The sequence below is a fragment of the Periplaneta americana genome, chromosome 13, assembly GCF_040183065.1.
Source record: "Periplaneta americana isolate PAMFEO1 chromosome 13, P.americana_PAMFEO1_priV1, whole genome shotgun sequence".
Taxonomy (NCBI): Eukaryota; Metazoa; Arthropoda; class Insecta; order Blattodea; family Blattidae; genus Periplaneta; species Periplaneta americana.
The window spans coordinates 148,485,570-148,500,513 of record NC_091129.1 but is presented as its reverse complement, the minus strand read 5'-3'; the positions used below and the strand labels follow the sequence as shown (position 1 = coordinate 148,500,513).

Here is a 14,944-nt window from a genome sequence, read left to right as displayed (position 1 = left end):
AAGGACTGTTATCATTCCTTAAAAATGGTGGCATCCCTATACATTCTGCTTAATACATGATCACTACTGCATCACTCCAGTTGTTAATATTATTACTAAAGTATTACTGTTAGTAACATTAGTAAAATTATGTATTAATGCCACCTGCGTAATGAATTTGTTACTGTACTCACTCACCGATATATTCTTGAAAAGTGGCAAACTTTTACACCACTTGACAAGTCTGTACAGACGATGGTCAGCAATGTTGCACAGATTAGAAAGAAAATCTGGGTTATTGCTGCCGGCCTCTGTGTTACCATTGTTGTTGCTGCCACTACTGCTGTTACTGCTGGTGCTACTGCTGCTGCTACTGCTACTACTGCTGCTACTACTGCTGCTGCTACCACCATGAGCTGACATTTTCTGCATCTCCTGGTCATTACAGTGCCACAAGTGCTCCACATCCATTATTTCCTGGAGAAACAGTAACAAGAAATTTCACAGTTTACATAAACAGTCGTACTTTACTGCATGTTCCAAGACGTTTCTCAAATTATGCTACATAGACCACTAGAGATCCTGAGCTATTGCTGGACTGCAATGTCCTAAGTAATATAATTTCAAAGGCATATTGGTTCCGTTAAGTTCAATGTTAATTGAGAAATGAGTTCTATCCAGTCAATACTTAACATAAAACACAATAAAACATGTTATAATAACATTTACACAGATTTAAAAACAAACGTTTTCGCCAAATTTTGATTGGCATCTTCAGGTCGTGTAGGTCGAATGGAACATGTTATAAAAAGTGAACACTTGATATATGAGGTAAAAACCAAAGTTACAACTGTAATATCACTTAAAAACAGAGAACAGAATATAGCAAAAAGCCTCCACGATGTGTGTAGAATCACTGTGTTGAAAGAGGCGTGTGTGAACCAAGGAAACAGAAGACAGAAGAGTTTTGCTGTTTCCTTGGTTCACACACGCTCTTTCAACACAGTGATTCTACACACATCGTGGAGGCTTTTTGCTATATTCTAACCTCTGTTTTTAAGTGATATTACAGTTGTAACTTTGGTTTTTAACGTCATATACCTAGTGTTCACTTTTTATAACATGTTCCATTCGACCTACACGACCTGAAGATGCCAATCAAAATTGGCGAAAACGTTTGTTTTTAAATCTGTGTAAATGTTATTATAACATGTTTTATTGTGTTTTATGTTAAGTATTGACTGAATAGAACTCATTTTTCAACTAAGTAATATATTTAAAGCCACCAGCATAGCTCTGTCGGTTAAGGCGCTTGCCTGCCGATCTGGAGTTGTGTTCGGGAGCAGGTTCAATTCCCGCTTGGGCTGATTACCTGGTTGGGTATTTTCCGAGGTTTTTTCCATCTGTAAGGCAAATGTCAGGTAATCTATGGCGAATCCATGGCCTCATCTCGCCAAATACCATCTCGCTATCACCAATCTCATCGACGCTAAATAACCTCGTAGTTGATACAGCGTCGTTAAATAACCAAGTAAAAAATATATATATATATATAATTTTGTAATTTAAAATGGATGATTACAGCTCGTAAGTTGAAAAGTATTAATATTCTTTAAGTGTTCGCGTAGGCTTCCGTGGCTGGTGTACATGGTGTGTGGATAAGCTTCAGGGCTTCTACCGCGTTGTCTTGGTGTTTGTTATTGGCTGACATTTCGACTGCTGTGTTGTGGCCATCTTCAGAGCAGTTGTTGGACTGCTCTGAAGATTGCCACAACACAGCGGTCGAAACGTCAGCCAATAACACCAAGACAACACGGTAGAAGCCCTGAAGCTTATCCACACACCATTAATATTCTTTATTCAATTTTAGGGATTTCCCGGACTCTGATTGAGTCAAAACCCTGATAAAACTGATATTTAACCCTTGCAGTGAATTTCGGTGAAGTCCAGAGGGCCTAATTAGTCAAATCCACTCTCCTTACCTCCGCACTGGGGCCACCTGGGATCTTTTAAGATGCGAAAGAGAGAGTGGTGTGTGGAAAGCAATGAGAAGCTACCACTTTTATCTTTTCCAAGAAAAACTGCAAACATGGCATGATATTGTTAACGAGAAAAGAGTTCGGGGTAGAAGAAGATATCAGATGAGAGACACATTAAGATATATGGATCATACGAGGAGACAAAGAGGAAGGCAGAAAATAGGAAAGATTGGAGAAAGTTTGCTTTGCAGTGAAAGACCTGGCCTTGAGCAGAACACTGAATGAATGAATTAATTTTGATACTAATCAGTGTAAATGACAAAATAATATTAGAAGTGAATTTCTATAAAAATTAATTACATATTTATTTTTTTATTTAATGGAAGGTATTTAATTTTGCATTATTTACCTAAGTGTTCCTCTCTAGAATTAGCATGTCTTAACTAGATAATTTTTCCACCACATCGAATTTAAAGTAGATTAGCAGGTTCCAACCACAGGTCTCATCTCATAGGTCTATGTTATGTAAAGGAACATCATCCAAGCAAAATTACCAACAGACTGCCTCCCATGGTGCAGAGAGGGCAAAACTGTGGTAATTTTCCTTGCGTGATGTTCCTCTACATGCCATAAATCTATGAGATGGGACCTGTGGTTATAACCTGCCAGTCAATTTTAAACTCAATGGCAAGCAAGACAACCACAAGACCATTAATACGAGGCACGATTATTACACCTGCCATAGCAGAAGGGAGAAAATTTCTGCATACAAATTGAGCACAGATTCTGCTCCTGAAGTAAGACTTACTTGCAATAATTGAGGGACGGCCAGTTTCTCGGGATGCCTGGAGTTGATAGAGACTCCTCCATTTCCATTCCCGCTGCTTCCTGCTACTACTCCCACATCTGGAGCCTCCAGCTTTACCTGGGGGTCACCAGAGGGAGCAAGTAGCTTGTGATTGGCAGCATCACTTCCAGGTGGTGCCACAAGGCTGGCGGGCAGTGTGTAAGAACACTGGTATGTGCTGCGACCACCACGGGTCCTATCCTCTCGGATAGCTGCCAAAGTTAAAGTGAATTTGAATATGGAAAGATACTAGCAAGTTCAACTCAATTAAAGGTGAGTAATATTTTAACAATATTTTCTTTAAGTCCGTCATAAACTTATCTTATATTACAATGTGATGTTTTTATTTCATTTTACTAGATGAACGTTTTCGGTTTTATAAACCATCTTCAGATCACTGTTACCTCTACTGAACTCTTGTGTTAATATGGAATGGGTTACATTACCTTATTGTATTAAAAAGTAAAATATAAATATGAGATAAAACATTAATGAATACACAAATTTAAAATGATGACGTATTAAATTAAATTAATCTAAGTTGAAGGTTTTGCAGCATATACAGTCCTTTCAGATGCGAAACAATTATTTTCTTATGACCTTATACACAGTGACTATCATGAGACTGCATTTACAAGTAGTTGTTTCATGATTATAAATCAGAATTCTTTAATGTTCCATAATTCAGTAATATGTGAGCTCCGATTTCATTTTCCTTCCTAAGAAAGGAATTTTTTCATTGTCCTTTTCTAACCTCAACCACAGAGGAGGAATGAAAAAAGGAAGTCATTCAAACTATTATTTTCAGATAAAAGGCAGAGCAATTCTTCTTCAAACATAATGAGATACGGTTAATTACAATGAAATAAGAGTTTAATGAAGATGCAATTAATTACCTTCTAGTTTCATGCCCATTTTAAGACATTTCTCAAAACGGCATGCAGGACATTTCTTGCGAGTGGCAATAGTTACAGGACACGAGGATCCTCGTAGACAAACATAATTCTTGCGATTTTGAACAGTCCTCTTGAAAAATCCTTTACAACTTTCACACGAGAAAATGCCGTAATGAAAACCAGAAATCTTGTCCCCACATATGGGACATGGACTGTAAGCAAAAAATCAATATATATTTTATTAAATTATACAAATACAAGAATAATAATCATTTTGAAAGTAATAAGTCTTCCACAAAACAAAAACTCCGTATTAAGTAATATTCTAAATTACTTTCAAAGTTTAAGAAATGTTTACTATCAAAATTATTATATGCAAACAAGCAGCTAAACATCAGTAAATATTTTCACTATAAAAACCAACACTGTTTAACTTTCTTTTCTTAACAGTACCTGTTGATGAGCTGTTGCCTAGAGATGCCAGGAGGAGCAGCCAAAGCTGAATGCTGGACCAAGTCTGCTGCTAAGGAAGACATTTTGTCATCTAGAATTCCTTCTCGCTCATCTATAAAGTAATGAATAGATGACATAAAAGTTATGAAATGCAAATACAGACAATACAACAGAAAGTCCACAGTTTCCATTTTATTAATTTTCAACTTTCCTGGAATAATTTTCAGACATAGAATTTTGCCTTTTTGAAGTAAATACGTCTCTAAAACAATTCTACTATTGTATGACTTGAGGCTTTCCTGGTGTTTGATATAGAATAACTCTTCTCGGGTTCTCAGCCAGGTGAGTTGGAGATTAGCTTCCAAGCTTTCGACGGCTAGCTCTGCCATCTTATTCAGGGATGAAGTGATGTGGGACCACGTCTAGCCGGTATATATGCAAAAATAGGGCTTCCCGCTGCGGGCCAATCAGGAGCTAGTTCCTAGTCCCGACCGCCAGGCGCATTCTGGTTGGTGGACACAGCAGCCAATCAGGAGCTACTTGCTGGTCCCGACTGTCCGCCGTGTGCTGGAGGTCAGGACTAGGAACTAGCTCCTGATTGGCCCGCAGCGGGAAGCCTTCTTTTGCATATATACCGGCTAGACATGGTCCCACATCACTTCGTCCCTGAAGAAGATGGCAGAGCTAGCCGTCGAAAGCTTGAAAGCTAATCTCCAACTCACCTGGCTGAGAACCCGAGAAGAGTTATTCTAATTCTACTATTATTTGGCCAATGTTTCACTTACTTGGTCGCGCATACTTAATAAATATTGCATGAAATCAGACAATCTTACCATTTGCATCTGCTGATGCTGCTTCTTGCTGCAGGCCATCATCCGCAGCACCTCCCACGCCCACCAACCCTGACCGGGGAACAGAAACACTTCCGTAGATTACACCACCTGCCATCACATGAAGGGGTGATCCAGCATTCCCAGCGGCAGACCCGAAGTCCGGTCCACGGGGCATTACTGGGGAGGGGAAGCCTGCCCCAACCGCACCATGGCCGTGCATATGTCTCGACTGGATGGGAGAGTGTGTGGGGGAGAACTGTGTTGGGGACACTGACACAGACGAGTAGCTGTAGCAGCTGCTGTGCTGGGAGCCACCATACTGAGAAGCATCCGAGTTGTTTCTTGACAGTGATGGTGTGTATGGCGAGCTGAAGCCTGATGATGGTAACCCTGCAACAAGCAACTTTAACCTTAGCAACTAGAGCATCTGGTTAGAGAACGTTCTATCTTTTCATATACAGACTTTCTATCCAGTGAACATCATTAATGTGGAGATATTTCCACGGTTACTTCCATTTACTATGCTACAATTTCACTTTTCCTTTGTCATACGAGGATTTAAGGGGAGAGGATGGTATTTTTTTTTTAACTTTTTTCCTATTTGGTGTAAAATATTAATTTTTTGTATGTAGAGAGCTCATAGCTGTGGCAACTCAACCAAATAAAAATATAAAAAAAAATTATTTGGGGGCCCAAATTTGAAAAAAATATACCCAATGCAGGATTGTTCTAAAACCGATATATCTAAACCGCTTTTAAAGATAGATTCAAACAGTTTTTCGCAATGTATTTGCAAAAGCATGTTCTACAAACTGTCTGTAACAGAATTTTGATATTAGTCTCTACGTTTCTAAAATAAACAATTAAAATTTAATAACAATTTTCTGATTTACTTTCTTGCAAACTAACGGACGTATTTTTAAAGTGAAATCAATTAACAAAATTCTGTTACAGAGAAAAGTTTCCTAATAGTCTAAAGAATGTGTGTTCTAATTTCATGCATGTGTCTTTAATAGTTCAGAAATTATATCCATTTTTGTCTTCGAATGTACCAAAAAAAAAATGAAGTTACTGGAAACCGATAAAAGCGGGCGTGTGATTTAAAAATCCATAGCGCAGGAAGTTTAAAAATGACGTCTCAATATCCGATAAGGGCACAAATACCCACAAAATGTTATGCAAAGCATTCCACATATATCACAGGGTATTTTAAAGAAAAAAATTTCTTTTTGAAAATTTAATTTACTGGAAACAACAATAAAAGTGGGCGAGTGATTTAAAAATCCATAGCGCAGGAAGTTTAAAAATGGCGACTCAACATCCGATAAGGGCACAAATATCCACAAAATGTTATGCTATGCATTCCACACATATCACAGAGTATTTTAAAGAATTGTTTTTTTTTTCTTTGAAAATTTACTCATTTTTCAAACCAAAAAATACCATCCTCTCCCCTTAATTAGGGCTTACGTAATTGTTCATCACTTTTCCCCCCTTGGAAGTTATAAACTTGACAATTCTACTAAATTTACAACTGAATGATTTTTATACACAATAGAAAAAATGTAGACCTAAGTGAAATCTGGAAATGAAGTGAAACTCACATCTGGTTTATTAGACACTTTGTTGTAAAAATAAAAAGTAAATAAAATGATAAAATGTGAAATGAATAGTCACATGCGGAGACTGAGAGGAAGAAGGGAAATAAGGAAGATTGGAGAATGCCGGGTTTGCAGTGTAAGACTGCCCTTGAGCAGAAAACTTTAAATGAATGAATGAATGAATGAATGAATGAATGAATGAATGAATGAATGAATGAATGAATGAATGAATGAACAGTCTACTGCATTTATTAAGTGTTTATCCCTAGGATCTAGATCAAATAAAGCTGAACACCCTGTATCACGCTAAGTTTATGATACATAATTTATTATACAAACAGAACCCTCCATGACATTCAACAAACTTCATTAATGCCGTCAGAAAAATTACCAATGGCCTTTGTGTTGTCTGCTTCTACTTTCCGTTGCAGATGGTTATGCTGGCTAAATTTTGATGGTGTCTACCCTCTGACAATTGAAGCATTCAATGCACAAATAGCTCAACCCACAAATTTTGCATATTAAAGAGCTCCTTATATTGATAAGTATAGAATGAAATATTGTAAAGAAATTTGTAGTACAAAAACTTATTGGAATATAAAAATGACATTGAAAATCAACTAGTTATGGTCGCTATACTGTTATGCCTGGCGTGACTCCTCTTTGCTTACGTCTTAGGAAGTGAAGGCTTATAAAGTCTAGGTAGGTAGTATCGTTCGCCATTTTTGTTCTTTTGTTGCCAAACTACCATACGAGGAATCTATTTGCCACACCGTTAAACATTATCATGTCGTAGCTCCTATGATAATAAATCAAACACACTGTAATTCAGCAAATAATTACAGACCTGTTACTAAATCTACGTATTACTCTGTGAAAAGATTTATCAAATCTACATACTTAGACTTCAACAAACAAAATTTGATAACACAATCTCAAGGGAAAAAATGGAACTCTCTGCATCAAAATCCACAGTTAATTCCTGATTTACCACGAAAATCGTCTGTAGCTGCATTTAGATTGGCAACAGGCCATGATTGTTTGGCCAAGCATCTGCATAGAATTGGAATATATCAGTCCCCTAACTGCCCATTGTGCAACTCAAACCAAGAAATGGATTCGGAACACCTCAAAATCTGTGCTTCAGTGGCTGGTCATGATAATATCTTTGAAAAATATTGGAGTGCAAGAGGTCAAATGACTTTAATGTCAAACACCTGCCATTAGAAAACAACAACAATTCAGCAAATAATTGAGTGGCAAATAACGTTTTCGTGTGCTTTCTGCTAACGCCAACGAAAGAGCCAGAATGGCGGATGATTATATTATTTATCGAGCCTTAAGAAATTAATATCTTCTTCATCAGCGAATCACAAGACGCATATGTTTAAATGTAGCTGACCTGCCACGCGATTGGCTGCCGGAAATTAGAGCGACGGGACTATATATCTGGAAACACTGAAAACAAACCATTTTTGAGGGTATAAGATGAAGCTGTCTGAAAGGTGACATACCGTGGCTGCTGCCATGGCGCGATGTTACTGGGCTTTGAGCTGGAGATGAGTATGAATAGGCTGAATGAATGGCAGAATCTGGGCTGGGTGTCGGTGGTACGGCTTGGCCTCCATGGTGCGTGTGCTTGAGGTGGTGCCCCATGTGTCTCTGCTGCAGGACGGGGCTGTGTGATGGCGTTGTGTTGTAGCAGCCTCCGTTCCCCAGCAGTTTATCCACCAGGAGAGGCAAGTCACTTGCAGTGGTGCTGTTCTGTGGCAAGATATTATTCCCTGGTCCTGCCTGGGGATGATGATGGTGAAGTTGTTTTGACCGCACGTGCTCCAGCACTTTATCCACCTGTTACAAAACCATAATGTGTGAAGAAAACAAATCACGAAATATACCTATACACAAATTTAAACAAACAATTGAAGAGTTCGCGGGAAAAACTATGAATGTCACATTTCTGTTAAGGATTAGATAATGATCTAATTGAGTCTATAACTGCAAGATGTAGTGCTGTTTCTATAGAAAATAAAGGAAAGGATTACTGTATTCATGGTGATAATTCTCCGTTTTACCATTTTTCATAAAAACAACATTAAATTTCGTAGTGATCCATTGAATTAGGTAATGACATCAACCTTAACAAAACTGTGACATTCGTTTTTCCCGCGAACTCTTCAATTGTTATCAGTCATAAACACTGTTTTATAGTACAGTAGACCCTCGATTTAACGGACATTGATTCAATGGACATATTTTAAAATCTCTATTTCTTGACTATTTCCCAACAAATACGCACCAAATTTGATTTAAAATCTCTACTCTATCACTAAAACAGTCTGTAAAGTGTTTTTTAATTATTGTACTATATTTATAATCGGACCCTAATACTGTATAATGTTTCATATTAAAATAGTAATAGATTATACTGTACTGTAGTGTTAAAACTTCAGTGCTTAATATAAAATATTACTCTTTAAAAAATTCGTGGTTTAACGGATTTTCGGATTTAACGGACACCCCTTAGTCCTATCAGTCCGTTAAATCGAGGGTCTACTGTACTCTTTCTTCTAACCCACTTATCTACAGCAGTGAATGATAGGAAGCTTCAATAATGACAGTTTCTCACATCTCGCACACAAAATATCAATTTCCATTTTCCCAATATGAGAACCAGGACTAAATGAGTTAATATATGAGACTTGAAAATAAATAGTCTTCATGTGCCTGTTCTCGCTCTGCTTGGAATATCTTCTCTTCTTCAGTGACAGTGACAAGACTAAAAAAGATATGAACGATCATGCATTCCTGTGAGAAGTCTTGATACATACGGAATAACATATGAGCTTTATGCTTCTTGGTCACTTTTCTCATTTTGAGATTAATTCTTTCACTAAACAGACTTCTAAAGTTTCTAAGAGTAAAAGTCTGAAAATCAATCAATCTTCTTAATGTATTCAGCTGTTTGCTGACAACATAAAGTCCACTATAGGCCACTGTAGTCTATTCAGTTGTTTTTTTTTTTTCACGAGAAATGAGGGGTATTTTGATCGGTGTTCATTATAGATGCCTGTTGCTAGTAGCCAGAGTTGGGGTGTAGTCAACACTAATTATAAAACTGCAATATATTTCCAAGAATAACCACAAAGTAAGGTATCTAAAATAATAAAGGATTTATAAGTCTGACGAAATTTTCAATATCAACATGTGAAAGTATGCATGTTACCATTTGTGATTTTATATTATTGAATACAATTAATGATATGTAACAATTAATTAAGTAAACAAGTTTTACTTGTTTTAATTTTAAACTATCTTTGTAAATGTAGTAGATAATAAATAGACTTACCACACTCTCTCCAAATTTAAGTGGGTGTTTATTGTCATCCCTATGACCTGGAGGTGAGGCATTGTTGTTGATACCGCAGATTTGCACACCTTCCATTGATGTCTCTTCATGGTCCTGGAATTTTATTATTCAGTTTTATTATTAACAGCAGCAGTTTTTTGGTTTCAGTTAATAAAATAAGATTAGCATCAAATTAAATATTTCATTTATGAACAAAACATTATTATTAACAATCATAATCGAAGTAATATTAATATGGGTAGTCCAAGGAAGAAGTGGGCTGAAAATTCAGCACAGAGACCTTAACAACTCTTTTGGTCATAATATACTTGAATGGAAGATGATGAATATGGATAATAGTGAAATTTATATTTTATTTCATTCTATTATTTTTCAACAATTGTTCCCTTTTTTATTTCATTATACAGAGTGGGTTAAAAGTCGCTTTCCCCAAACACTTCCTTACATTTAATTACATTCAATTTACATTTGATTACACATTACTTTACAGATATTGTTAAAAATGGAAACCCTGTTTCTCAGTACACAATTCACAATGTTCAGGCACTGATTTACAGATGACAGAACATAACTTATGACTTTAATCGATTTTCATGAATGACTGTTCGATCATTGTCGCAACTGATGCAGATCCTGTGGTTTCTGAGCAAAAACATTGTCAGAATATCCCAAGCGAAATCTGAGTAATTGGATATAGTAGCTCAGGAATAATTAAGAAAAAACCGATATCTGACAAAGTAAAACTCCAATTTTTATTGATAAAATCTAACTAAGCAAACATAGATATGTATGTACTACACTGTACTATTAAAATTGTACCTTAAAGTAAATAAAAACTCAAAATTAAGGTATACTCATAGTATTGTATACAAATGTATTTCAGCAAAGTACATAATTCTGTATAGTACTTGTACTCTATTTTACTTGGAACATCCTGAATAGCGTACGTTGCTTTGAAGAAATTATTTGCTATTCTTCTCACAATTTACTGTACAGTATAAATTTTTGTATTTTCCCCCAAATCGATCCGGATAATTGGAGTTCTACTGTACTAGACAAACAAAGACAACTTCTCAGCCCAAATTTGTTATTAGATAATGGTGATGGTGGTGGCAGTGATAATAGTGATAATGCCGATTATGATAATAACGGTAATACAATAACACTGACAATGATATAATCATTTAAATTAAAAGTACAATACATAATTTAAACAAAATCTATTCAAAAGCTCCAAAGTTTAAAAACCTAGATTGCTTATTTTACGACCATAACAAAAAGATCTAAGTTTCTATGCGACATAAGGGTTAGGGACAGTCGATACTGTTCTCCAACCAAGAGATAAACCGTGAAAGGAATGTGCTTACTATTGCGTCATCTATTGGAGCGAAGTAGATATATAATATTATCGTTATAATGTCAGTTTAAAAATCATGGGCTCTCCTGCATATGTTATTTCCTGTATGAAGGGATTAAAGGACCAGGAGATTAACTGTGATCTAATTTTGTAACTAGTTTAGTATAAAAATGTGTACATCAGTGTTATTGTTTGTGCTGTGAGACTTAGCCAATAGAAATACGAGTACCCACGCGTGTGACCTTATGACATCAACATTCATTCACAGCATCATCCTGCTCCCTCTCATTCCCTGGAGACTTTCTCGTGGTTGGAGTACAGTATAAGGATTGGGCTATGAAGCAAGTCTTTCTATGAGCTACAGAAAACTATGCCGAATTTGTATGCCTTGCAAGAAAATAATGGAGTGGGTTCTGCAAACACATGGAAATGCTATCAAATACAAAAAAGGTGAAAAGCTCAAACTGTTCCATACACATTAGACAGCATAACTAATACAAGAATGGCTTCTGTTAGTGATCGCAAACAGAGCTGTAATTCTGAAAATTCATCAAAAGAATTCTAATAGATTATACGGAATATATTTTGCTTTTATATCTTTAATAAGTTCCCATGTCCAAACTCCGTCAAACATATCCACATGTCGAATCTTCTCAGCATTACCTGGAATCATGAATGGACTGGAAGAGCATAAGTTTGAGCCAGACATTAATAATGATTTCACAAGCTAATTGCTTTCGAAATTGATTAAAATCGTTGGCCAGTGCTGTATGTTAACAGTGATGAGGAAGTAATGCACGAACAGTGTGTCCTATGCGTTGTACAGTCTTACTTAATGATGATAAAGCAATGACAGCTGAATAATAATATAATTTAGTGACATAAAGCCAATGCACAAGGAGTATATTTCAGAATACTAATGCTTCACTGTAATCCAATAGGAATTCCATTTCCTATTTGTATCATGATGTGGCTTTGGCTACGTCATCGTTCAAGTTGACCCTGAGGTTTATTTGACAGGAACAAAACAACCAGCAAGGTCAAGTCAATATGTACATTAACATGCTAACAAAAGCAGCTGATTCACAATCTGACGACCTGCGAAGACAGCTCTAAGCAATAAGCAAACATACTGCACAATATCTTAAAAGCCGTAACAGAGCATTAATCTTCAAAATCCAACCATGTGACTCACTGTTAGTATTTAAAACCTTCGTTTGTTTTAATTAAGCTGCATATTATCTTACGGCAAATCCCTTTCATTCACATACATTGGTTTATGTTACAATGAAGTTTTGACGTAAGTTATAACTTAAATTTAAACATTTTCTCTCATTATAAGAGCATCATAACTTTAAGGCTGGTTCACAATAAACCGGGAACAAAAACGACAACGAGAATATTGTTAAAATAAATGCATTTAAATGTGAGTATCCACAGTTAACTATTGTGAATGCTCAAATTTAAATATATTCATTTTAACATTATTTCCGTTCTCGTTGTTGTTGTCGTTTCCGTTTCCGGTTTATTGTGAACCAGCCTTTAGAGTTAACACGAAAAAGTAACTTCATTTTCTACTTGCTTTTTGTAAAAGATACATAAAAACATTTCAGTGTTAGTTCCATCTTCATCTGCAGATTTTATCCGTAAAAAGATACGGTATGTATCTGTTCTGGGAGACCATAACAGGCCACTAGGCCTATTACTTGACAGGAAGCTGACGATAATGACGACGATATCTATTAGAACACTAATGATTAATTTCCCATGGCGAAAAACCTCTTCATCCAGATTTATTTTTGTTACAACTGCCCTTGTATTCTTGCCCATTTCCTTCTTCCAATCCCTACAATTTTCTCGTATTCTTCTCCTTACAGTAAGTCAACCAGGGCTAGACCGGCGTCAGCAGAAAGTCGTATGCATAATAACTGCTGCGCCATAGCAGTGATCAGACCTCTTGCTCGCGTACGTTTCGTGTTTAGTTACGTAAACACGTTCACACAGTGAGGGTGCAGCTGTATACCGTACATTTAGAGTGCAGTAGTGTGTCCATTATGAAATACAACGAGTGTTTATTTACGACAACTTTGCGAAATACGAATTTTGGAGAATAGTTGTAATAAACTTCCGTCAGTCATTCCCCAATTCACCAGAGCCTTCTAAAGCAATGATTTACAATTTATTGAAGAAATTTCCTACAACTGGTTCAGCATTGGATAAGAAACGAACATGTGTGAAGCATGTTCTCACTGAGGAGATGTTAGATGAAATTGGCCACTGACTAGAGAGAAGTCCTACATCATCATCATCATCATCATCATCCTGCTGTGAAGCTCAGCAAGTAGGGGTGTCAGTGATAAGAGGTACGAAACAATTAAAATTAAAACCTTACAAAATTCGTGTACTTTAGAGATTAACGGAACCCGATTATCAGAGCAGACTTAGGTTTTACATGTGGTTCCAACAGCCAGTATATGATGAACTACTTGACTCCATCTTAATCTTAGTGACGAATCATGGTTATATCTCTATAGTTAAAAGTAAAGTTTATGCGAATAACTCACATTCACCTGAGGAACTCAAACAAAATATCCTGCACGAAATTCGAACCATTTCGGAGAACTAACTGCAGCGAGTTGCTGAACATGTTTTCAGGAGATGTGCAGCCTGCCAGATATCACAAGGACATCATTCAAACATGAATTGTGAATCCGTAAGTACACCATTATGCAATACTAACCGCAAAAGTGCAGAACGAATCGTCTGGATATGGTAGCATCATTACATATGAATCAGCCACTGTGAGTGCAGTTAGGAGTCTAGCCCTGGCCCTGTACTTTCTCCTAGAGAGATCAGTACTTTTTCTGCAGATGCCTGGCAGGCTTAATGGTCGCATACCAACCCCAAATAATATTTTTAATATCTCTTTTATTACAGGGAAATCTGTTTTATATTTACGACTTTTATTGTTGTTATATTATACACACTGTAACAAAAAAATCAAGTTTTGGCAGCAGTTAATTGTCGAGTAAAATTAATTTTTGTCAGTACATGTGCTCTTTGGATTTCTTATTTTCGTATTTATTATATTAGACAATAATTGCAGTTAGAGGTTGTATTTCTTTCTTTCACGGTAAGTATGTCTAATAGGAAGTAATGACGGACGCAGATATTGAAATATGGTTTCAGAAACATAGTTTGTTTGATAATTCTAGTAGTGAAAATGAAGATGTTATTCAGCAGCCTACAGAGCAAGATATATTAGAAAGAAAGTAGTGAGTCAAAAGAAGAACAAGGTAATTTCTACTTTACCCTCTTGAATAATTATATCACTTTTAATTCTTTTTATAAATTACACTATTTTGAGCTTAACAGCATATGAGAAAATAACAGGTTTCTGGTAACCTATTGCATGTAAATACTTACTGTTTTAGAAGTTAATCTCATATGAAGGCATCCACATTCACGTCACATTGTGGCACAGTACAAGGGAAAACTGAGAGATAGAACTTAAACTGAGGGGATTTGACCCGACACCGAAACTGGATTCCGGTGTAGTTTAGTGGATAAAGCGTCAGCACGTAGAGCTGAAAACCTGGGTTTGAGTCTCAGTGCCTGAGAGAATTTTT

At 36.4% G+C, this 14,944-nt stretch overlaps 1 protein-coding gene across 3 annotated transcripts in view; it reads right to left on the bottom strand.

The window, feature by feature from the left end:
* The window catches only part of Hr39 (Nuclear hormone receptor FTZ-F1 beta), a 383,352-nt gene that overhangs the window by 18,738 nt on the left and 349,670 nt on the right, over positions 1-14,944 (bottom strand). For all 3 annotated transcript variants that reach the window (XM_069844467.1, XM_069844466.1, XM_069844465.1), the window contains 7 exons: positions 9,938-10,051; positions 8,103-8,439; positions 4,988-5,377; positions 4,155-4,266; positions 3,702-3,913; positions 2,767-3,017; positions 178-456 (listed from right to left, as the gene is read on the bottom strand). In XM_069844467.1, coding sequence (XP_069700568.1) covers positions 178-456; positions 2,767-3,017; positions 3,702-3,913; positions 4,155-4,266; positions 4,988-5,377; positions 8,103-8,439; positions 9,938-10,051 — 1,695 coding nt within the window. The remainder of the gene's footprint in view (positions 1-177; positions 457-2,766; positions 3,018-3,701; positions 3,914-4,154; positions 4,267-4,987; positions 5,378-8,102; positions 8,440-9,937; positions 10,052-14,944) is intronic.